Source organism: Neocloeon triangulifer, unplaced genomic scaffold, assembly GCF_031216515.1.
Source record: "Neocloeon triangulifer isolate White Clay Creek 2 clone unplaced genomic scaffold, ASM3121651v1 ptg000012l, whole genome shotgun sequence".
NCBI lineage: Eukaryota > Metazoa > Arthropoda > Insecta > Ephemeroptera > Baetidae > Neocloeon > Neocloeon triangulifer.
Window position 1 is genome coordinate 3478659 of NW_026775554.1, and position 22089 is coordinate 3500747.

General features: G+C 38.6%; 5 protein-coding genes across 10 annotated transcripts; 2 read left to right on the forward strand and 3 right to left on the reverse strand.

The window, feature by feature from the left end:
• Window positions 1–213: 213 nt before the first annotated feature.
• LOC132196412 (thyroid hormone receptor beta-A-like) lies at window positions 214–16571 on the reverse strand. 4 transcript variants are annotated; one of them, XM_059619023.1, is made up of 7 exons: window positions 4496–4691; window positions 2814–3035; window positions 2459–2736; window positions 1600–1880; window positions 1346–1544; window positions 786–1288; window positions 214–631 (listed from the first exon to the last, which is right to left on the reverse strand). In XM_059619023.1, exons 1-7 carry the CDS (start codon window positions 4563–4565, stop codon window positions 304–306), a joined length of 1881 nt encoding a protein of 626 aa, XP_059475006.1. In that variant the 5' UTR covers window positions 4566–4691; the 3' UTR covers window positions 214–303. The 4 variants fall into 4 exon arrangements, with proteins under 4 accessions (XP_059475006.1, XP_059475008.1, XP_059475009.1 ...); XM_059619025.1 differs by lacking the exon at window positions 4496–4691 and adding an exon at window positions 16375–16571 and having other exon boundaries at window positions 217–631; XM_059619026.1 differs by lacking the exon at window positions 4496–4691 and adding an exon at window positions 3219–3658 and having other exon boundaries at window positions 217–631.
• LOC132196411 (uncharacterized) lies at window positions 10649–17933 on the forward strand. 3 transcript variants are annotated; one of them, XM_059619021.1, is made up of 9 exons: window positions 10649–10804; window positions 12626–12988; window positions 13262–14437; window positions 14691–14843; window positions 16395–16587; window positions 16650–16767; window positions 16827–17009; window positions 17067–17322; window positions 17446–17933. In XM_059619021.1, exons 2-9 carry the CDS (start codon window positions 12635–12637, stop codon window positions 17608–17610), a joined length of 2598 nt encoding a protein of 865 aa, XP_059475004.1. In that variant the 5' UTR covers window positions 10649–10804; window positions 12626–12634; the 3' UTR covers window positions 17611–17933. The 3 variants fall into 3 exon arrangements, with proteins under 3 accessions (XP_059475004.1, XP_059475003.1, XP_059475005.1); XM_059619020.1 differs by lacking the exon at window positions 14691–14843 and adding an exon at window positions 15242–15988; XM_059619022.1 differs by lacking the exon at window positions 14691–14843.
• LOC132196413 (uncharacterized) lies at window positions 17540–18793 on the reverse strand. The gene is made up of 4 exons (XM_059619029.1): window positions 18465–18793; window positions 18191–18391; window positions 17952–18128; window positions 17540–17647 (listed from the first exon to the last, which is right to left on the reverse strand). The coding sequence occupies exons 1-3, from the start codon at window positions 18663–18665 to the stop codon at window positions 17955–17957; spliced, it is 576 nt and encodes a 191-aa protein (XP_059475012.1). The 5' UTR covers window positions 18666–18793; the 3' UTR covers window positions 17540–17647; window positions 17952–17954.
• A 69-nt stretch (window positions 18794–18862) lies between these two features.
• On the forward strand, window positions 18863–20926 carry LOC132197969 (ERI1 exoribonuclease 2-like). Its single transcript, XM_059621608.1, has 7 exons — window positions 18863–18985; window positions 19173–19444; window positions 19515–19735; window positions 19790–20020; window positions 20071–20244; window positions 20303–20403; window positions 20463–20926. Exons 2-7 carry the CDS (start codon window positions 19179–19181, stop codon window positions 20628–20630), a joined length of 1161 nt encoding a protein of 386 aa, XP_059477591.1. The 5' UTR covers window positions 18863–18985; window positions 19173–19178; the 3' UTR covers window positions 20631–20926.
• LOC132197970 (deoxyribonuclease TATDN1) lies at window positions 20721–22089 on the reverse strand. The gene is made up of 6 exons (XM_059621609.1): window positions 21929–22089; window positions 21674–21853; window positions 21437–21626; window positions 21186–21383; window positions 20924–21130; window positions 20721–20869 (listed from the first exon to the last, which is right to left on the reverse strand). Exons 1-6 carry the CDS (start codon window positions 22062–22064, stop codon window positions 20767–20769), a joined length of 1014 nt encoding a protein of 337 aa, XP_059477592.1. The 5' UTR covers window positions 22065–22089; the 3' UTR covers window positions 20721–20766.

Below are 22089 nucleotides of genomic sequence, written 5' to 3' on the forward strand. Positions count from 1 at the left end.
TAATCAGACATGACGACTTTTATATTTTTAGCAGAATATATTGATAAAAAATTCCTTCTATTTAGTATTATGTTTGTTTTATTTAATAATGAATCAAAAACCAAGTATTTGAAAAATTGTTTTTTTCAAAATCTGGTAACATAGAATTTATTTAATTTCGAAAAAGGCACGTTTTATTGGTTATAATAGTTTTTATATTTCCATTAAGAGGCAGTATAATTAAAAATTACGGTCTAGTTCCAGGACGATTTTTGTACTTTTATTTCATCAGTGTGATCTCACAAATCATGACAATTATTATTATCAACACTTCTGGAATACATTAAAATAGGCACTGGTGTTATCTGTGTTGTCATTGTCAAGCGAAAATACTGCTGGCGAAAAATCAGGAGACAAATATTCTTCACCGCCTGGAGTTCGAGGACTAGAGCCGTAGTTGGAACTGAGGCTGGAACCAATACTGGTGTCGAGGCACGAAGGCAGATCCTGATTGGTTCTCATCAGTCGCGGATTTAGTTCATTGCACACCTCTGTGTACGGCAGAAGCTGTTTTTCCGCAAAGTTGTACTGCTGGTTGGGTTGGAATTGGAAGGGGGCAGTCTGCACCTCTGGAGAGCACATTGCTGAAGGGCTGGAAATGTAACGACTTCAATACAAAAAAGTTTTGGTTGAAATTTAAAAATCATTTCTTTATAAACTCAAAATTACAGCTATTTTTAAGACTAATATGTGAATTAAAATTTTCAGATAAAAACAAGAAAACTTGAAATAAAAACTAAACTTACTAGCACTGTCCTTGCTGGAGAGTATTATTTTGATAGTCGGGAATGAAATTATTTGGCTGGCCGCATTCACTCACACTATCAAAAAAGAAACCTTGTTTCTCATCATAGGGCATGTAGCCAACCTCGGAGCTGGGGTCACTCATCGGGGAGGTTTGCGAGTAGTAACTCTGAGAGGACGGAGACATGTACTGTTGCTGGCCAGTTGGAGACACCGGAGCAAAGGTTTGGTCAAATGAGCTCAGGTGGAGCTGCTGGTTGGGATAGGATGCGGCCGTGCTCACTTCGTATGACGGAGGAGGACACTCGGAGCACTGAATTCGGCTGAGTTCCTCCTTCACAGATTGTACTTCGTGGTGCGCCAGGCTCAAGTATTGTTCCTGATGGCAGTCGCTGAGCTCTTGGATGTCTGCCATTTTACTCAGAAGCTTCGGGTAAAGCGCCGAGGCCTTGGGCGTCCCGTATCGTCCCACCATGTATTTGTACAAGATCATTAAATAGTACTCCTAAAAAATTATTCCATTTTAAATCGATTCAATTTAGACTTATATAAAAGTAATTACTTGGAGCTTTTCCACTTTCTTTGGCTGCTGAAGCACCGGTCGATCGGGGCTGAGTAGAATGACGACCAAGAAAAGTAGCATGGTGGTTTGATCTAGAGAAAGTTCTTGCAAGCTTCGGACAAAGCGAATATGCACTTCGTGCAGATTGCTTGGGAACAAGCGCTCCAGAAGGATGGCGCCTCTGAAATGGTTGAGGGCACTGAAAATTAAAAATTAATAGCAAAATTGTAAAAAAATTAAATTAATTGACTTACGCTCTCAAAATGCAAAGATCAAGCATGCAGCTTTTCAGAATGGTCTTCTTGTCCTCGTCAGCTACGTCAGTATCAACAAAGAGTGGACTTGCAAACGCCTGGAACCGTCTGATGGAACCATTGATGGCTCGGACCAACTCAGCGTGATCAAAATTCATGTTATTCAAATCGCGGCCCTCGAGGCGAGTTGGTGGAACGTGTTGGATTGCAGATGTCCACGCCAATTTCACTTTTTCAACGGAAAGAGCCTCGTTTTGACTCATGAAATTTTCCAGACAAATCTGAAAATAAAAGTTTCATTAGTAAAATGATTATAAAATATGAAATAAAATTTACGAATCATTAATTTTATCACCGACTTCAATCTTATGGGAAAAGACAAAACTGATATTTTATTTCTTTAAGAGGTTTTTACATGGTTTAACTGAAACTGTGAGAGGAAAACTTGGCTTCAAATAATGTAATACATACCATAATTTAAACTTTTAATTAAGAAATTAATTTTAAAAGACTAACAAATTTAACCTTATTATGTCATAAAAATTAAAAAAAACTTAATTGAAACCCGGATAATTAGGGCAAGCAGGGCAACATAACTGGCCTGGTAACAACAATTTGAAGAATGAAGAATGTTATTTTTTCAAGTTTAAATCAGTTCAAATCTAATTGTTTATATTATTTAAATTTTTAACTTCTATTTAAATATTTATGTAACTAAAAATTTGAAAAATTGTACTCTGAGAAAAGATTTTTAATTAAACTATAATAACTAACAATTATTTTTAAGTTAAACTAAAGAATTATTTAAAGCTATTTGAAAGAAATCGCTTTGTTTTAAATAATCCATTTAATTAATTACATTGTCTGGATAGAGAGGCCATAGATAGTCCTGGTGTGGTCTGGACTTGTTGAGCAGAACAGGACTAGTGGGCTCGGAGGTGGAGCTGCTCGGGGTGGAGCACTGCGACTCTTCGTCGGGCTTTCGCTTCTTGGCCATGCGGGTAATGAGGAGCCGCTGTCTCTCCGCCTCGCTCATCACCCACGAAATCTCCATTCCGATTTGCACGCACGCCTCGAACCGGCACTTCTGGCAGCTCTTCCTCGAGGCGACCGTGATCACGCAGAACTTGTTCCATCCTGAAAGTAACTTTTCCATCACAACCTTTACAAAACTTCCCACTTCGCCGCCTGGAAAGGGTGTGTGAATTAGTTACCTCCAGGTTGGTGGGGGCACTGGAAGTTCCTGTAGGTGCCGCTCTGGACGGCCCTTCGGAAGAAGGCCTTGCAGCTGTCGCAGGAGAGGCCGCCGAAGTGGAGGGACCTGGCGCGGTCGCCGCACACGCCGCAGATGCGGTGCGGCTTGAGGCTGATGGCTTTGCCGAAGACCTGCGCGTCCTTCGTGACGCTGCTGCGGCGACCCCGAGCAACAAAGCCACCTAAGATTGCGAAAAGTTCCCCATTAATGTTATACTTCTTGGTGGCCAAAAATGGAAGGTCATCTCTTCAACTCGAGATTGCCGCCTCTGATATAGTCAGTGAGCGGGGTCAGAAGGACAAGTAAATAAAATCATTATGCTCTTGGCAATCATTTAAATTAAATTTTCCTCTCAAAATATTACACGTTGAATTATTGCGCTGGTATATGGAGATAGTGAAAAGCGAGTGGGAGTGTGTTTTGCGCGATTTTACATCAAACAATGGCAGTTGAAATTTTTATCACGCTCACACATGCCTGTTCAAATTAAAAAATTTTTTGATACGAGGCTGCTCTTGAGAAAATCATTAGTGGGGAACGTGATCCTATAATGAGCAATTTACTGAATTGTGATATTGATTGATTTGCAAATGTGAGTGATCGAGATTAAATTTGATAACGAGATAAAATCCTCTGCTTGCCAGCTTTTGAAATGCATCTTGAGATAAGCAGCGGCGCCTCGCCTTAAAACAAAGAAAAGAGAGGATGGACCTAAGAACCCAATGCGAAAAGTTTGTTATGGTCGTGATATAATAATGAAAGTCACGTTTTACAAGAATTAATCAAGGTTATAAGAATTTATTTATATTTTTTTTTAATTTCCAGGTCAATTTCTGTCAAGTTTAAAGACTTTTTTTTTTTAAATAATCCCATTTTTATTACACTGAATGATGATTCAGTGTAAAAATTTTGCAGCAAAAATTTTCCTCAGCTTCAAGGTTAGCAGAATGCTCAGAAATTTCTGATAGCGGAGAGAATCATAACACATTAAGATGATATGGCACATTTGTCCATAAAAGTTTTGATATTATCTCATTTTAAAGCTATGTAATATTTTTATATAAGTACTTATCATTGATAGTCCACTGAATTTTTTTGTTCCTTTGTTACGAATTGATATGGTTGATCAAAAATTAGCTTTCGTAAGCAATATTTGGAAAAAATTTAAAATCATACAAAATTATATACCAAGATTGCTGCCAATGCTTTTAATAAAGAACTTCTCATTCTTATCATATTTCAAAATCAGAGAGATTGTTCCTTCATTTAGATTTCAGATTTAGAGATAATCCAGCCTATCTGCTTTGAATAAATCGAATAAATATAGTTGTTCTATGAGTAAATGGTTTTTCTTTTGTAATGAAATCAAAATTTGAGAAACTTAAAAGCAAACCCTCTAAAAAAGTTTTTAAAATTTTACTTATTGAAATTCGTATTTTTAAAATCTTTCTATGTATTATGCTCTATGTAATCAAATATTAATTATTTAAAAAAATTAAATAGCAATTTGGAAAAAATTGTAAAATTTGTAAATTGATAAATGCAAACTTGGCCCTCTCCAAAAATTCAAAAGCTTCAAATAATTCAAAATTGATTTGTAAATCTTACTGACGCGGAGTAAAAGAAAATTGCGACACATACTGTTGGCCTGATTGGTCTTCATCCAGGGCGCGTTTCGGTGAACGTTGAGGGGCTCGGCAGTGGTGCTCATGATGCCACCAAACGCAGAACAGATCGTGCGCGCGGTCCGCGATCTGCTTTTTATGTATTATCTCTGAGCTGACGGGCCGCGTGCAACCAACGGAATCAATCCTCAGACTGCGATAGCGACTCTCAATCCGCGAAAATCGAAACACCCCTCAGAGGAAAAGGGAAAAAATTAACGCTGCGTCTATGATTGTCATTCGGCAAACGGTCGTAAAAAAACAAATAGTATAAAAAGAACAAGGCGAACCACTGCGCGGAGATGCATTTAGATGAATAATGCGTTTCTGCATAATGGCGTTCGGGCAATAAAAATTATTGTTACAATACGCGGAAGAAAAATTAATAGGACGCCAAACATAAAAAGCTGGCTTCACATCTCGCAAGGCTCAAATAAAATTAACCTGAATGGAAAAAAGCCGTGGATGATGTTGTCATTATTTGTATTAAGTTTATTGGGCCCGATTTACGCCGCGTGACACTTCTTCATCAAAACTGATTTACTGCCGAAGAACATTAAAATCGGCGGAGAAACAAATTAAAATTGCACACCTGCCATGCACTGGCCATAAAACGTCATTGTTCATTTCTTGCGCGCCTCCACTTTACGAGCGGGTGTGCTGTTAATTGCCCACAGAGTGCAATAACTTTTTTTTGCGATTAATAAGAATGAAGCAAAAAGAAAAAAATACATAATCAATCGGCGCCGGAGGCCGCTAAGCGGTTAAATTTTTTTTTATCACTTGAGTGGCCCATAATTAATTACCGAATCTAATCTACGCGCGTGTTACGAGTTATAAAATTTTTCTCATTTTGGACATGTGATGAAAAAAAGCGCAGTTCGAATGATTGTGTTTTAATCTTTTGTTTGTGGTTGCAATCAGAAACAACATCAGAAGCGAATGGAAAATCTAGATAGCAATATTAAACGGTGATGTTTCGCAATGTGAAATTTCAAAATTTGCCAGACCCTTGCAGAAGTAAAAAAATTTAAATTTTACTTCATTTGAATTGTATAAGAAATTTTAAATCTTGCAAATTCGTGCCACGCATTCATCATATATGCAAAACCTGACGCCGGACCACGCGGTGCTCAGGGTCATTGAGTGAACAAAACACTCGACCGATTGTGCAGGTTGTGCGAATTTTATTTAGCTCTCGTGCAAGCTAGTCGCGTGGGTTGGTTCCTTACGCTTCTATCTTTGGGATCAGATTTTGATATGGTGATAAGAGACCTACAAGGGCAAACCAATCACAAAATGCTACGAGTCACCTTCAGAAAATTATAGAAACAATGTATTAGAATAATTTTAACAAAATTGATAAAAAATTAAAAGAAAAATAGATTTTAACGCTGGAACGCTACTTATTTTTAAAAAAGCACACAATTTAACTTGATGAAGTACTGTGACGTCTGAATAAAAAAATTGCAAAGGTTCAAAAGGCAATTCAAACTTTTCTCAACTGGCATACTTGAGTTACATTATAAATAAAAATGCACAAAACTTTGATTAAATGGTCAAGTCAGCTGAATTAAAAATAATTGGAAGCTAAAGCATAAACAGACAAAGCTCGATTTGTCATTATTTATGAAAGTTTTGAAGAACAATTTTTTATACAATGAGTAACAAAAGATTTTTTGTGTGTGTCATTTAATAACACATCAAGATGGCATGCTAAATGCGTGCAAGCGCGAATTTCGTGGGAATAAAAATAAAAATCTTTGTCTCTTGTCGCGCAAATTCTGTAACCACGGGCGTGAAAGTGAGACAAGACGCCAATATCGTTTTGCACTTTTCAAACAAAACGCAGTCTAGCAATTAAATTCCTGCACGCAAAGACCAAACTTTTACTTTTCCATATGATATAAAAAAGGGACTCTGGTGATAATGACCCTTACCACTCCCATCTAAATAATACTGTTCAATCTGAATATAGATTTAAATAAATAATGCAAAAAAAAATGTTTGTTAAAAATTAGAACTCAGTTTTGAATCGCGTTGCGATCAGACAAGAAAGCAAGTTCCAGTTTTAATCAGCACTGCCCAAAGTTCACACATGTCAAGCACACTAATGTTTTTGACAGATAACTCGGCTATGGCGTTTCTTCATATCGCGTAAATTAATTCAAAATATTTTTAAATAAATATTATAATATGATTATGGGCCGGTTGGCAGCTGTAAAGGTTATCAATCGCAGATAAATTTGGTCCTATTGGCCCTGAGGTGCTGCTCAACAGCTTGAAACTTTAAAACGCTCTCCCTAGAATTACATCATTTTTATCAATTAATGCCGGCGTCAGCCACGTCAGATAAAAAAAGCACTGAATAGGATTTAATGAATTGATTAAAATGAGTGTAAAAAATGGAAAAAAATTAGGAGAAATTGAACCAAAGTAATCATTTTTTAAATTCTAATTGTTAACGTGAGTGCGTAGTTTAGTTATGAGAAGATTGAGATCTAATTAAAAATTGGATCTTATGCATTTAAAAATTACTTTGGAAAGCATTCATTTCCTTGTTTAGTTAATATTTTCACGTTTTAATTTTTTTTTTGTTTTTAATTTTTAACTAGATTGTAAATTTTACTATAGATGATGCATACAAAAATAAAAGTGTATATTGTTTGGAATGTAACCTGACTCAGAACTAAACAGCATCCAACTATGAGTCATCCTCTATAGGATCAGAACAAACTTTCAAGTTGGCGCTCGGCTCCTCTTCATGCAGGAGAGTGGAAAGTAAATCTATAACTTCATCAACAAAACGATGACGATGAAAATATTTACTCCTCAATATTTAATTTAAAATTTATGGACTTCTTTCATTTTTATATTAGAGCAGAAAATTTATGAGTTTTCACGACCACTAAATATCATTGTCATTGTCAAAAACTTAGTCATTTTTTGGAATCCAATCTCTAAAAAATTGTTCTAAAATTTTGATTAGAATAAAATTAATTAAAGAACACCAAAAGAAAATCGGGGTGTTTAAAAGAATTATCACAAAAAAATTTCATATTATTTTCTTAAGATACAAATCAATACAAATCAAGTAAAAAATATTGAAATAACAACAACTTCATTTTAATAACATAATCAAGTGTGAACTATGAAAAAATGTTATTTCTTGGAAAAAAAATCATTGACCTGAAGCATGTACAGGGCTTTCCCGGCACGTCCAGGTATAAAAGCTTATGTGCCTTTAGAATAAAAAATCACTTTCACTCAATATGATACGCTCTAACCACTAACGCAACGAGCACCATAGTCTATCCCTGGCGACTCCAGCGGGGATTCCCTGCGCTGCAATTCCGTTATGCAACAAACTATTAAGCAGATGGTTATTTATTTTTCTTTACGCTGCCCAGGCTTTGGAATCAAACTCTATATATTATTAAAATAATTTTTATCTCAATTTTTTAAAGGAAAGATCAAAGACAAACGAAAGCGTAAAGACATCATAGGGCGCGACTTGAATAGAGGTGCACCGGAGAAAGTGTTTTTGTTTAATATGCGCTAACAACAAAAATCGCTCGGCGGCGGAGTGTCATCGTGACTTTCTTTCCACTTGGAGACGATCCCATCATAAGTGCTAATGTGCTAATTACTCGTGGAATATTATCGCAAGCCGCAACTCATCTTGCATAACATTTGGGAATTGAGGAGACCTGCATTCTGTTTGCCCGCTTGTAATTTGGAATTTATACAATGTGTTGCTCTAAATTTCAAGTGCTGCGTTTTCACGCTGGGAGTTGTTAAATGTGAGAAGTGTTTGCAAAAGGAGGCGGGATAATTTTGTAACGCCGACTTGTTTGTTTAATTATAAAAATTACAGGACAAGTAGAAACAAAGAAAAGTACAATTATTGTACTAAAAGATGAGCAAAATTACGCAAAATTAAGCATCTTTTATTAATTCTTGACTAATTTAGACATTGCAAAAATTTTGCGAGGGTTCATAAACCTTTTGCCTATTTTTGTAAATGACCAATATTTTGTTTTAAATTTAAAGTTAAAATATAAAACTAAAAATTAAAAATTTTAACCCCTTTAAAATAAATGAATTTTACAAAAGTAATAGAAATCAATTTAAATCCAGATTCCATTAATTCTACCAAGTACAATAAATTTAATTGATCAAAATATTAGCAAAATAATTATGTTTTTAATGTAAAAATCACAACTACTTTTAAATAAAAATTGAAACAAATTAAATCTTATAAGATCTCTAATAAATTATTTCTTATTTCAGAGTTCAATGCTCAATGTCTCTAAATTACTTTGTGGGAAGCGCTGGCAAATGGGAACAATTCCTCTTATTGTTAAGTATTTTTATACAAAATAAGGAAGTCCGTCCGTAGATTAGCCTAATTTTGAATAAAAAAAAAACAATAAAACATGCACTTTTGGCGCGGAAGGTGTTGAATGAGTCACTGCAGTTTCCGCAGCAGGATGGCCTCTCTCTAGCACGCCGGTTTTTCAGATGCAAAGATCCGGGAGAAAGTCGCAATGCATAATAAAAGACGGCGTGTGCATTCAAAATTCGCAAGCGACCAGCGGTTACATTAATAATTATTCAATTATTGCAATGCGGCGTCTGATTGTTATGCTATAGCGGTCGCCACGCATAATTTTTTTAAGAAAATTATTGTACCATGGTAATAAAATGACAGCGAGAAAGAATAGTAATGAAGTTGATAAGAAAACGATTCAGTTAATGTGATCTTTGTTAACTTAATCAAAAGTCACAGCTGTGAATGAGAGGCACGCAAATCAGCGATGCAAATCTATCAGAAAATCAATCAAAATTTCAAATAAACAAAAACTGCGAAGCACTAAAACAGAAAGATAGTATATAGTGCGCACATTGCTTTGCACTTTGGACAAAAACACTCAATCAAAATCAAAACAATAATCAACAAGAAAATTTAATCATTTGCATTGATTATGAAATGGCATTGAATAAATGTAATTATCAAATTACGTTACTGTTTTGATAAATTTATTCATTTTAAGGAAAATTATAAAAAAAAATTGCATTGAGAGGGACTGTTATAATATAACGCAGACTAATGTTAACAATTTTTTTACTGTATCTTCTAATTCTAATTTGACTGAACTAGATCCATATGCTAAATTTGACATTGACACCACCATAAAAATTTTCCTTGTAATTCCCCATAGTGCAAATTACACAATTCATTGAGTCGGCGACCCAAAAACACTTTCGATTTCATTCATGGCACGACTCAACACAAGAGGAACGCACAAGTGCCGAGCAAACACCGCGCTTGGCACAGCTACTCTAATCGCCGATGATATAATAGAACAAGTCACACCTCCACGCAATAAGCAGAATCAAAGATCCGTAGATGACTTTGAAGGGTTACCAGACAGGGGAATCCCTCAGGGCCTAATGTGTGCTCAGAGACCTGGATTATAAACTGGCTTTTTATGACATGGCACAGACAAATTATGCTAAGCAGATGCAGAAGAATACAAAAGACTGCATTGCATTCCCTTGAGCCGACAAAGGTGCATTTGAATTTTGGAATTTCCATCCATAAATAAAATTAATCAAGATTATATCACTCAAATTAAGCCGATTCAAGTATCATCTTTTGGAGGGTGGGTCAAAATTGTTATTGGTCAATGAATAAAACCTGAGTGGTATTTTCTTAAATATTAAGGTTGGAAATATAAATAACATAAATAATATATAAATTACATGGTAAATTAGAGAAGCATAAAATTATCTGGATAAAAAACACTCTACAACAAGTAGATTCTATCGAGACAAGGTTCTTGTTCTTATCCTTAAATCCCATTTCCTTGCATTGTTTTCTGCGCGAATGAGTAAAAAATTCCGCCTTCTAATACATTAACTGATAACCCTAGCAAATCCTGGTGCGATGAACTATCAAGAAAGCATTTCCCAGCACGAGAGCTGCGGTGCATGGCTGTGACACGGAACTATATCTTTCTGTTTGGCAACCAAAAATCCCAGCCGCTTGTGCATCCCTGGAAATAATAAGATCGCACCTCAAAGGGTTAAGGCCGTCCGTTGAGAGAGAAAGTGCTCTCGGCTGTATCCTGCTTGCACCTTTGGATTGGCCGGCGCGTCTGCGACTCCAGCCCCCTCCGCATCCGACGTTTATATCCCAGAACACTCGGCGCAAAACCGCAGTCCGCACCAAGCAGCCGTTCTCCACAGGACTAACAAACGATCGCACGGTGCACATCAGGTTAGTCAAGTCTACTTTCAACTTCTTCGCTCCTTTCAAATTTTTTTTTAAACAGCACCAATTTTTTGCAAATATACAAGGCTATTTATATAATTTAGTTCGTTTATAATATTATATTTCATTATATTTAAATATAATTTAATTTCACAAAATATTTTCAAGGATTTTTTTTCAAACTTTTTAAATTTTAATCGTTCCAAAACAATTATTGTAATTTTTTCATTGAATTCAATATATTATTAATATGTTTCGAAATAAATATACTTTCCCAGCATACTTATGTATTTTAATTTACTGCGAAGTTACTCTGTTGTCTTGCTGGTTGAGTAAGTGATTTAATTTCCTTTGCAAATAATTGTTTTTTATTTTAAATAAATAGAAATTATAATAAATATTACGAAAAATTTAAATTTTACTTTAAAGATTGAAGAGTTGAACAGTAATGCTTAATTAGTAATAGTGATTCAAAAACTTTGAAGTCAAAGTAACTTTAATTTATTTTTTAATTTTAACTTTCTTTTAGAGTAAAGTCTGCTTTGAAAAATTTTATTTTGTCTTGTGAAGGTGAATGCCACCTCGACTAATTATCGTAGATAAAAGTGAATGATCTCACAAGCGAGACGGCATGAACGTGAAAGTTAAGGAGCAGAGAGAGTGCCTGTGCGCTGTAGCTCTCGCATTATGGATTTATTAGTACGTAATGTTTGTATCACCAGTGGGCGTCTGCCTGCCTGAAAGAGAGAGTGCCCGCTCCATCGCTATTCTGTCAACGTCTATTGGCGATCACGTAAATTTTGCACGGAATATTATTTTTTAACAGACACTTTCATCGGCAATCAAACAATTAATACCAATTAAAATAAAATTGCCACAAGTTTTATTATAATCCAACGGAAATAACTTTCTCATTCAAATTGTTGCTAATTTTTATAATGCCCGGAGTCTTCCTGATTTGATCAAATTATTTCGAGTTCATTGCTCCTCTTAACATTTGAACATTCACACCGGCGGAGAAATGGCCCACTTTCCCACGCTCTCGTGCATCTTGCTTTCACGGTCATAGTATTGGAGCGATCGGCGCCGTTCTTTCTAAAGCTCACGTTAAAATAATTACACAAATGAAGTGACCGTCGCTGAGAATATATGTTTTTAAGAGTAAATAGAGCAACCATTCTCTCAGCGGCGGGAGACGAAAATTTCTTTTCCTTTCTTATATTCAATGTCAATATCATTTGCTTTCACGCGCGCCTTTTGTGCTCGCGATTTACCGCACCGTGAAATGCTCCAACTTTACTCTCATATGTGTGCATTTTTTGCTCCTACACAATCGGGTATTGTCCGCAGAGGTGTGCGTTTTCATAGCAGTTAGACTTGCACAATGGTGCAATTCACGTACAAGGAAAGTAGTTAGAGAAATTTTATCGCCGAGGAGCGATTAAAACTGTAGCGAAGGCGCTCATTTGAATAAACAATAATCCTTTTTGATGTATTAAGAAGTTTCTTTTTTGCCAATATGGCAAGCGCGGCGGCAAGATGGAAAGTTGTGAGGTAGGCGTGCGAAGTGCGTTTCATTGCAAACACACACAAATGCGCAAGATTTCGCCGAGTTTAACCTTCTCGGCACCTACGATTTTTAACTCTCCCTCGGCTTTGATCCCAAAATGGTTCGCTGACACAGATCAAGTGCCATGCAATTAGCCGTCTCGCCCGTGACAAAAGAAAAAGTGCGAGAGTGAAAACGAAAATCGCCTTCGCACCCCCGCAAAAATCATTCAGGCGAGAAATATAGAACCACTTTCTAACGATACATTTGCATTTCAGATAGACGCAATGAGGCACGTCACGCTAATCGCGTGCTTGGCTGCCCTGACAGCCTGCACTCACGCTTCGGAGTGGGCCTGGGGCTCGAGCAAGGGTGAAACCACCCAGCCGCCCTCGGCCGCAGCCGACTCTGCAAAACTGACCAAAGCCATTTTTGTGCCTTCGGCGCAGGAGAGCAACAACAACACTGATTCCATCATTGAAACCATCGTCAGGTCGGGACGCGAAGGACGCACTCTTGGCGAAGATGCATATCAGCAGGTGGCAAGCGAGCCCGCTTTCAAGAGGGCCATCGCCTCCGGAGATGACGCTCAGGCCAGACAGTTTGTCAGGGAGCGCCTCTGCCACCTTGGACTGATGAATGTACGCAATCAAATAATTTAACTTCAATTTTATCTCAATCATCTCTATTAAATTTTTAAATATAAAAAATTAAAAAGTTAGTTTTCAACTTTACTGTCAATAAAATTAGAACACAACTTTTATCAAAAGCCTCAATTTTATAGTTCATTTTAAAAATTTATATTTTTCTTTTTCGGTTCACTTTAAACTTTTTATGTTTTATTCTTGAATAATAATTTTTTTAATACAAAATCAAAATATTAAGTCAAAATAATTATTTATTTTATATTTTAGTGTGACGGAGCTGAAGGCAAGGGTTACATTCAGCCGCAAGAAGTTTTCTACGCTCAGCCCGTTGCCATCAAGCCCGTCGGAGAGCCCATTCCCGCCGTTCCCGTCCGTCAACCTCACGCCTACAAACCCCCCTTCCCCGGTTCCAATCCTGGACATTTCCCTCCACCCAACGGCGGTCACGGCGGTCCCGTTTACAGCAACTACCCTCGTCCTGGTGGCTACCCTTCCAACTTCAAGCGTCCTCCACCCATCAACGGCGGAATCTACGGCCCTGCCAAGCCCGTTCCCTTCCCTGGTGATGAATTCCTCAACAAGAAGACCCAGCACAAGGAACTCGTTTCCGGCGTTAATGGCCCTGTTCAGCACGTCCACCACCACTATCATCACGGAGGCCCTGGCGGCCCCGGCGGCGCCATCTCAGGCGCAGGCCCCATCGGTGGCGGTCTGCCTTTGGGCGGAGGACAACATTTGGGCGGAGGACAACATTTGGGCGGAGGACAGCATTTGGGCGGAGGATCCTTCAACGGCGGCGGACAGAATTTCGGTGGAGCTGGAGGTGTTGGTGTCTACCCTGGTTTCAGCAAAGCCCCTCCTCCAATCTACGAGCCCGAACTGGAAGCTGACGAACACAACTCTGGCTTCTCAGCATCCGGTGGTGAATACGGCGCTCCTTTCTACAAGAAGGAACTCAACCTGAACAACAACAAAAAGCAAATCTACGGAGCTGCCGCCACCAACCTCAACAACTACGCTGGACAGAGCGGTAGTTTTGCCGGACAGAGCGGTAGTTTTGCCGGACAGAGCAACAGTTTTGGAGGACAGAGCAGTTTGGCCGGACAGAACAATTTCGGCGGACAGAGCAACTATGCTGGAAATTACAATGGTTACGAGTCTCCCAGATCTGACAACTGCTACTGCGTGCCTGTTGACCAGTGCCCTGCTCATGAGGTCATTGGCCGCAAGGAGGACAACCCTGCTTCTCTGATCGACCCCAGGAATGTCGCCACCGCCATCGAGGCTGAAGAGCCCGCCGATGAGGAAAACAAGGAACAGGTCAAGCGCGAGGACCCTGAAGCTAAAAATGTCACCGAATCCGCCAACAGTACCACCTCGACCGAGGCCCCAAGGAAAAGGAGGGAGGCCGTCGACTCTGCTAAGGACACCAAGGCCCAGCCTGTAAGTATTTCATTCATTTTTAATTTCCGAGAGCATGATCTCTCCTGTCATGATGTCTGCCCTGTCAAAATGGTTTCTCTGTCTCATCAATTTGTGCACCTCATGATGTGCTTGTGACTCTCTGCATTTTCATTCCTAATGACCACTAAAACCCAAAACAAATCACTAACAACTTCATCATTATATCATTTCTAACACGCTTGATCGCTTTTGCTTTGTAGTGACTAATATATAAAAAATGCGTTGGTGATAGGTTGCTGGGTCAAGGACAGGACGCAACGGCAAAGATTCGCCTGACGCGGTGGCAGAAATGGAGGCATTGCTTGCTGACAAGGAGTCTGAGAGGAGTTTTGATGGGGATACTGATGGTTTTGGGGAAACGACTGCTCCTTCGGAGCCTCAACTCGTAAGTTTACCTCTTGCACATAAACATATACGCACGTTTTATTTTTTTGAAAATACGATTTTCTTAAGACTGAAGACTGTTGTAGAGACTATAGAGGTTCACTTGACTAGGTGTAGAAACAGCAAACTTTGGCAGCGACACATAGACAATTTAGAACAGAATAAGAAAAGACCACTGTGTGTGTATTCCCTCCATCCTAAAATCCCACTTTAACCAAATAAAATGCTGAAATGGTGTGTTCACTTTACTAAGAGCCCGATAAAAAAAGCATGAGTATGAAATTTTGCAATTAGAAAAAAATCACAAGATCACAAGTATACATGAGAGGCTGAAAAATTGAGTCAGAGATCCAAAATTTAACTTCGCAAAAACGCTGATTTGTCCATGTACATTTGCAGCGACTGTTTGGCATTGGCAGCTCTGAAAAAGTGAAGCCGACTTTCGGCGTTTCATTTGGCCTCCCATACGGCTACGGCCAACCCTATCCTCTCAATCCCTTTGGTTCCGTTCCCTCCGCAGTTAACCCTTTCTTTGGTTCCGTCGGGCCAGGAGGAATCAGTTTGGGTCCAGTCAGTGTCAATCCTTTAGTTTCCATTCAAGTCACTAAAGACGATTTCGGAGAAAAAATTATCAAACCATTGGTAAACCTCCACGTGACACCAAACAAGGGGTTGCTGCACAAATTCAAGGGTCTGGTCGGTGGAATTGGAGGCGGCGGATTCGGAGGCGGCGGCTATTATGGGCCTCCTCCAGTCCATCACGTCCACCACGGCCACATCCATCACGATCACCCACCTCCACCCTTCATCCTTCCTGGTGCGCGTCCTCCTCCCCCTCCTTACGGCCCTGGACCTTTCCGCCCCCCATATGGACCAGTTCCTTATCGAAAGGGCCAGCCCGAGCATGACGAATACGATGACGACTACGATGGTGAATACGTCTACCCAGCCGGAAGGGAGAGAGACGACGGTCCTCCCGTCAGCAGACCTTCTCAACCTTTGCGATCACAATACGCTCAAAAATATTCCTCCCCTGAAAACTACCAAAACTATGCTAAAGTTGATGATTCTTTCAAAATACCTCCCACCTCTCGTGCTATCAAATTCCCCAGAGATAAACGTGATGCCAATGTTAAGGTAACTGAGGTAAGATGTATCCCAAATTGCAAGGACACAACCCAAAGACTGACCCCTGGAATGAGACAAAAATGTATAATCGCTCGTTCAATTAATAAGTTCAAATTCCTGACACTTTGCATCCCTCGGAGCTAGACTGGCAAAGTAGATTCAGCTAAGTATAATTAGAATAACCTATACTTGGTTTACATTTACATGAAATATACTAAATGTCACTTTTTATTTTTTTCTGGACTGTATACCTTCAAATTGACACACCGTTTTAAATATTTCTGACAATTGACACTATAGGCTAAGCTCACACTAACAAATCACTCTTTAAGTGTCTTACTTTTGAGGTGAGGGATTTATTTGGGATGAGTTTTTATGGCAATAATGAAAAAAAATTGACTCACCTGTTCCTTGTTTATTATAGCGTCAATTCGGAGGAAACCAACTTGGCTACGGAAACAAGTGCGGACCACGACAGGTGTGCTGCAGAAATCCAGGACGTCCTGCTTATGCCCCCCAACAGAACCAGGGCTTCCCTCAGTGCGGTCGCAGAAATGCTCAGGGAATCAACGGAAGAATCAAGAACCCAGTTTATGCTGATGGTGACAGTGAGTTCGGTGAGTGAAGCTAAAAATAAATTTAAAACGAAGTAATTACTGACATTTCTATTGTGCTTCAGGTGAATACCCTTGGCAAGCAGCTATTCTGAAGAAGGACGCCCATGAGAGTGTTTATGTTTGCGGAGGAACTTTGATTGACAACCAGCACGTCATCACTGCTGCCCACTGTGTTAAGGGGTAAGCTTTACATAAAAAAATAAAATTTCAATTGAAACTAATTACCAAATTTTCAATAGATACAATGGCCAGGAGCTTAGAGTTCGTCTTGGAGAATGGGATGTGAACCACGATGTTGAGTTCTACCCCTATGTTGAAACGGACGTTGCCCGACTGACCATCCACCCTGAGTTCTACGCTGGCACCCTCTTCAATGACATTGCTGTCATCAAGCTCATCAGGCCTGTTGATTTCCAGAGAAAGTGAGTTATCTGAAAGAATTTTAAAATTCAAAACTAAATTTTCATTTAAAATTTTAGCCCTCACATCAGCGCTGCTTGCATGCCTGATGCCCATCAAGACTACTCTGGCTCCCGCTGCTACACCACTGGTTGGGGCAAGGATGCTTTCGGAGACTTTGGAAAGTACCAGAACATCTTGAAGGAGGTCGACGTCCCCATGGTCTCTCACCACCAGTGCCAAAGCCAGCTCCAGCAGACCAGATTGGGCTATGACTTCAAGCTCCACCCTGGTTTTGTCTGTGCCGGAGGTGAAGAAGGAAAGGATGCCTGCAAGGTAATTATTAACCCCCCTCTTTCCCCCATCTAGGATTGGTTTCTCAATCAAAACTCTCGTGTTTTCTACAATTTCCACATTTTGTTATTATTTTGACTAAATCTCATTATCATTTTTTAATAGGGTGACGGTGGCGGTCCCTTGGTTTGCGAACGAGGAGGATCTTGGCAGATTGTTGGCGTTGTGAGCTGGGGAATCGGCTGTGGCCAGTATGGAGTACCAGGAGTCTACGTGAAGGTTGCCCACTACCTCGACTGGATCCGCCAGATCACAAGACAACCCTTCTAATCTCGCAGCACCAAACACAACAGCCCATCGTCACTCACTGTCAAAACAACAAACAGTCTTAAGTTATGTGAAGCCCTCTTAGCTCTAGTGTTTTGAAACGAATAAGTTATTTCTGTTTAATTAAGGCCACAGTAATTTTTAATGTGAGCAAGTGAATTAATACTTTGGACATTCCGCTCAGGAGCAATCTGCATTAATAATTGCTCTTGGTGTGATTGTCTGGAGGAAAGCGAGTAATGCACATTACATGCGTATTTGTAAAAAGCGAGCAAGTGCGATTAATTTTGTATGAACTGAATAAAGTTTAATTTATAAGTAAGAAAGAAAAACATGCTGTTTACCATTTACTCCAAAACACTTTCATAAAATCTAGTGGCGACTGGCTTTCCAAATTGGGCGTTGCTTTTGTCAGGTTTAGATACTTCATGGCCAGAAGGATCCACCATTCGATTGTACTCGGTCCGTTTATATTGCAGAGTCAAGTGGGAAAGCGTTCCTTTTTCCCGTTTCAATAATTCCTTCAAAGACAAGTGTTAGATAAAATACAGCGCTTCAATAATAAATAAATAGCAAATTTTACTCTGAACAAAGGAGGGAAATCAGCAGTTGCTGGTCGAGGATCCCTTTTTTCTGATGTTTCTATCACTTTGCAGTATTCAGCTTCCTCTGATTTTGGAATCAACTTGAAATCTGCTTTGTATGTTGATCCATTCATGAAGACATCTGACAATTTCTTCCCTCTCCAATATTTCTCACATCTTACACTGACGAATCGGGGTTTCTGAAATCAAAAAATTTTCACCAAAAATTCGGGCATGCCTATAAAAGAGAAGGCGCAGTTTCTTATTGCTTACATCGTAGGCGTAGAGAGGGACATCTTTGGGTGCAGCCACTGGTTGAACTTCTAATATTTTCAGCCAACTTCTTTCAGGATACCGCTCAAATCTGCCCCTAGCAATAATTCGGCCGACCCCAAAGTCTTTCAAATTGCCAACGATTTCCCAGAGCGTTTTGCCAGAATAATAAGTTGACCGACCGATGAATTTGTATGGCATGTTTGGATTAAGTTAAATTACGCTCAAAGCAATTGGAAGATAGTGTAGAAAGTGAATTATTTATGCAGAAAAGTAATAAATCAACAGAATTCGTCCGCCTTGCAGTGTTTATGTTGATCGCCACCATGTGTTTTGGCTGAAATGAAAACTAACCAATCGGGAGGAGGAGCCTTTGCTCGAGCAGCCAATCAGATTGCTTTATTATCAGACACATGATTTTTCCCGCTGTTGTTGGTTTTGATGATGAGCTTTTAGTTTTGACTCTTGAGAGTTGACTTTTGTTGTTTTTGTCATAATCCAACATAAACAACGAAAAATAGGTAAATAAATTAATTATTGGTCTCTTCATTTATATATAAAATGGTGTGTTTGTGTTAGATCTTTGCTCTCTCCCACTCTCTCCACCCTCCATGGTCCATGGTGCTCAAAATCGTCAAATTTTATTATTTTTTTTTAATAATTTAGAATTTTGAACCACGCATTTTATACAATTCATGAAATTTTCAGTCTAAGATGCCTTCTAAATCAGCAGACATTGAGGATTCCAGCAAGAAATCTACCCGTCTAACAAGGAGCAGTAGCAAGAAACTGGCTGTTGCTGAAAATCTGGGGATGAAAAAGACTAGAGTGCAGTTAAACTTTGATGATCTTAAAACGCCGACCAATTCTCCAGCGCTGAAAAAAGTTAGAGCCTCGACATTGACGAACAGTGGTCTGAAGACAAGATCAAAAGACAAAACCTTGGAGTCGGCTGTGCAAAACCTGCTGAATGTGGCAGCGTACGTTTCAATTTTTAACTAGACTAGCTCATTTTACTAAATTAATTTCCTTTTAAATAAATAATTTTAGGAAGTGTAACAGCACCAACATCTGTCTATCCTATCTAGAGTTGCCAAAGCTTGATGCAAAGAAATTTACAGATTCAAAGGGAAATGTAAGAGCCGCAGTTCCGAAGCAATTGGAGGGCATTCCGAACATAGATTTGCAAAGACCAATAATATGGAAAACAACAAATTTGGCAGGGTCAATAAAACTGCCTGAAGCACCATCATTTTTAATGCAAAATACAGGTAAAAATGCAAAATTAAAACCTGCCAATTTTCTCAAAATTCTGTATTTTTTAGTTCCAGCGCAATTGTCCCACCAGAAAAACATGCTCAAATATCTCATTATAATAGATTTTGAGTCAACTTGCTGGGAGGACAGAGTCGGGAATTCCCTGCCACCTCCTGAAGTCATAGAATTTCCTGCAGTTCTTGTCAACCTGCAAACTGGCGTAATAGAGGATCGGTTTCAACAGTATGTTATGCCAATGGAGGAGCCAAAACTAAGTGATTTTTGCCAAAAATTTACAGGTAATCATGTTATAAATTTATCTCCTAAAAAAAATTTAAGAATTTGTTAGGAATCACTCAACAGCAAGTCGACGCAGGCATTCCATTGAGTGTTAGCTTAAAACTGTTCTTAAGCTGGGTAGACGCTGTTGTTGCCCAGAGGGAGATGGTCGCTTTTGAAGGCAGCAGCTTATCCAATTTAAATCATCCAAAAACTGCATTTTTTTCAATAGCAACATGGACTGGTATGGATTCATTTATGTCACATCAATTTTTTACTAACTCTGCAAAAAAAATGTAAAGATTGGGACCTTAAGCTATGTTTGAATAATGAATGCTCCAGGAAGAGCATAAACTTTCCAACTCTACTGAAGCGATGGATTGATTTGAAATCTGCATTCAGGGTATTTGTCTGACATTAGTTTCTTTTTTCATTATTAAATAAATTAATCTAAAATTTTAGCAAAATTACGGTTGGACTCCTAAAGGCCTGAAAGGAGCTCTTGAAGATCTGGGGCTAACTTTTGAAGGTCGAGAGCACTCTGGTTTAAATGATGCCATAAACACAGCCAGGCTCTCTTATCGAATGGTGTGCGATGGATCGGTCTTTGACCAGTTTTCAGAAATTTAGAGGATCTTAGGTGTTTATAATATTATTCTAGCTTAAAAGCTCTTATACTAAATTAAAAGAATAAAAATTAATCGTTTAAGAGGGTAGAACAAAAAAATCATAAAATATCTGATAATTGTTTTACGCAGAAGTGATTTTAATCAATATGACTGAATAGTTTTAAAGTATTTTTGTATACCTCTTCTTCCACAAAATTTATCTCCTCGTCACGACACTGGCTCACAATTTCCAAAATGTGCCTGCAATTATGTAAAAAAATGTAAATTCTGATTGAATTGAAAATTTAAATTTACCTCAAAGTACATGGCTCGTTTCTGCTTTTGACCATTGATGTTTCAACCCATTTTTCCTTTTTGACAGAGGGCAATGGTTTGCTTTTAATGAAGGGATGCCCTGCATGACTAGGACGAACTTCACACCATGGCGCATCGGTTTCCAGCAGAATGCGATCCAAAGGTAATTTCTTAACCGTCTCCAAATTATCAGAAGTTTTCAAAGAGCTGAAGAAGATAGAATAATTTAATTAATTCAAATGAACAGTCTAATCCAAATTACCATCCATTGATGCCAATGAAATAACCCAAATTCAACAATTCCTGTGCTTCCTCAAAAGTCCCATCAAAAGAATGCACCACACCTTTCAGTTTGTAACCAAACAGAACATCTGCCAAGTCTTTAGCAGATTTTCGGCAATGCAAAAATAAAGGCAGCTCTGGAAATTTCGATGCCACCTCCAATTGCATCTTGAGATACCTTTTAAGGAAAATAATTATAATAAAATAAGGAAATAATTTATTTAAAAATACTTCATCTGGGTTTCCTTGTCACAAAATTGCGTCCGCTCGTAATCGAGTCCAAATTCACCAAAAGCAGCCACTTTTTTACCTCCGTCTTTGATCAGTTGTTCCAGATCTTGCAAATATTTTCCAGGATCCCCTGATTTTTCAAATTCTCCGCACCGTGTAGGGTGCACTCCAACAGTGCAGCTAAGTCGATCTGAATTCTTTTTTTATTATTTGCAGATGCTGAAGATTAATACAGACCATCTATTTGGACCATATCCAGCGCTTCTCTGCTTTCCTCAAGACTCCCTCCTGTGACAATGATGTGCTTCAGGCCTGCGTCCCACGCTCGTTTGAGTACATTTGGTAAGTCCGGCTCGTGTCTCTTCGTCCCATTGTAAATCCCCTTGTACATTCCATCAGTTAAATTTGCACCAATATCTAAAAAATAATTTTACCATATTCATTAGAAAAATCAAATGTTGATTTATAATTTTTGCAAAATTATCTACTTACCTATGAGCATTTTTGATAAGTTTCGGGCAACTCTCATGCATAAAAAAATTAAATTAATCCAATTTATAAGTAAATTGTAGCTAAATTTGAGTGCCACGCTAGTTTGTTTTGATTTGCTGCAATTTCCAAATACCATCACGAGATGTCCGTATGCATCTTGG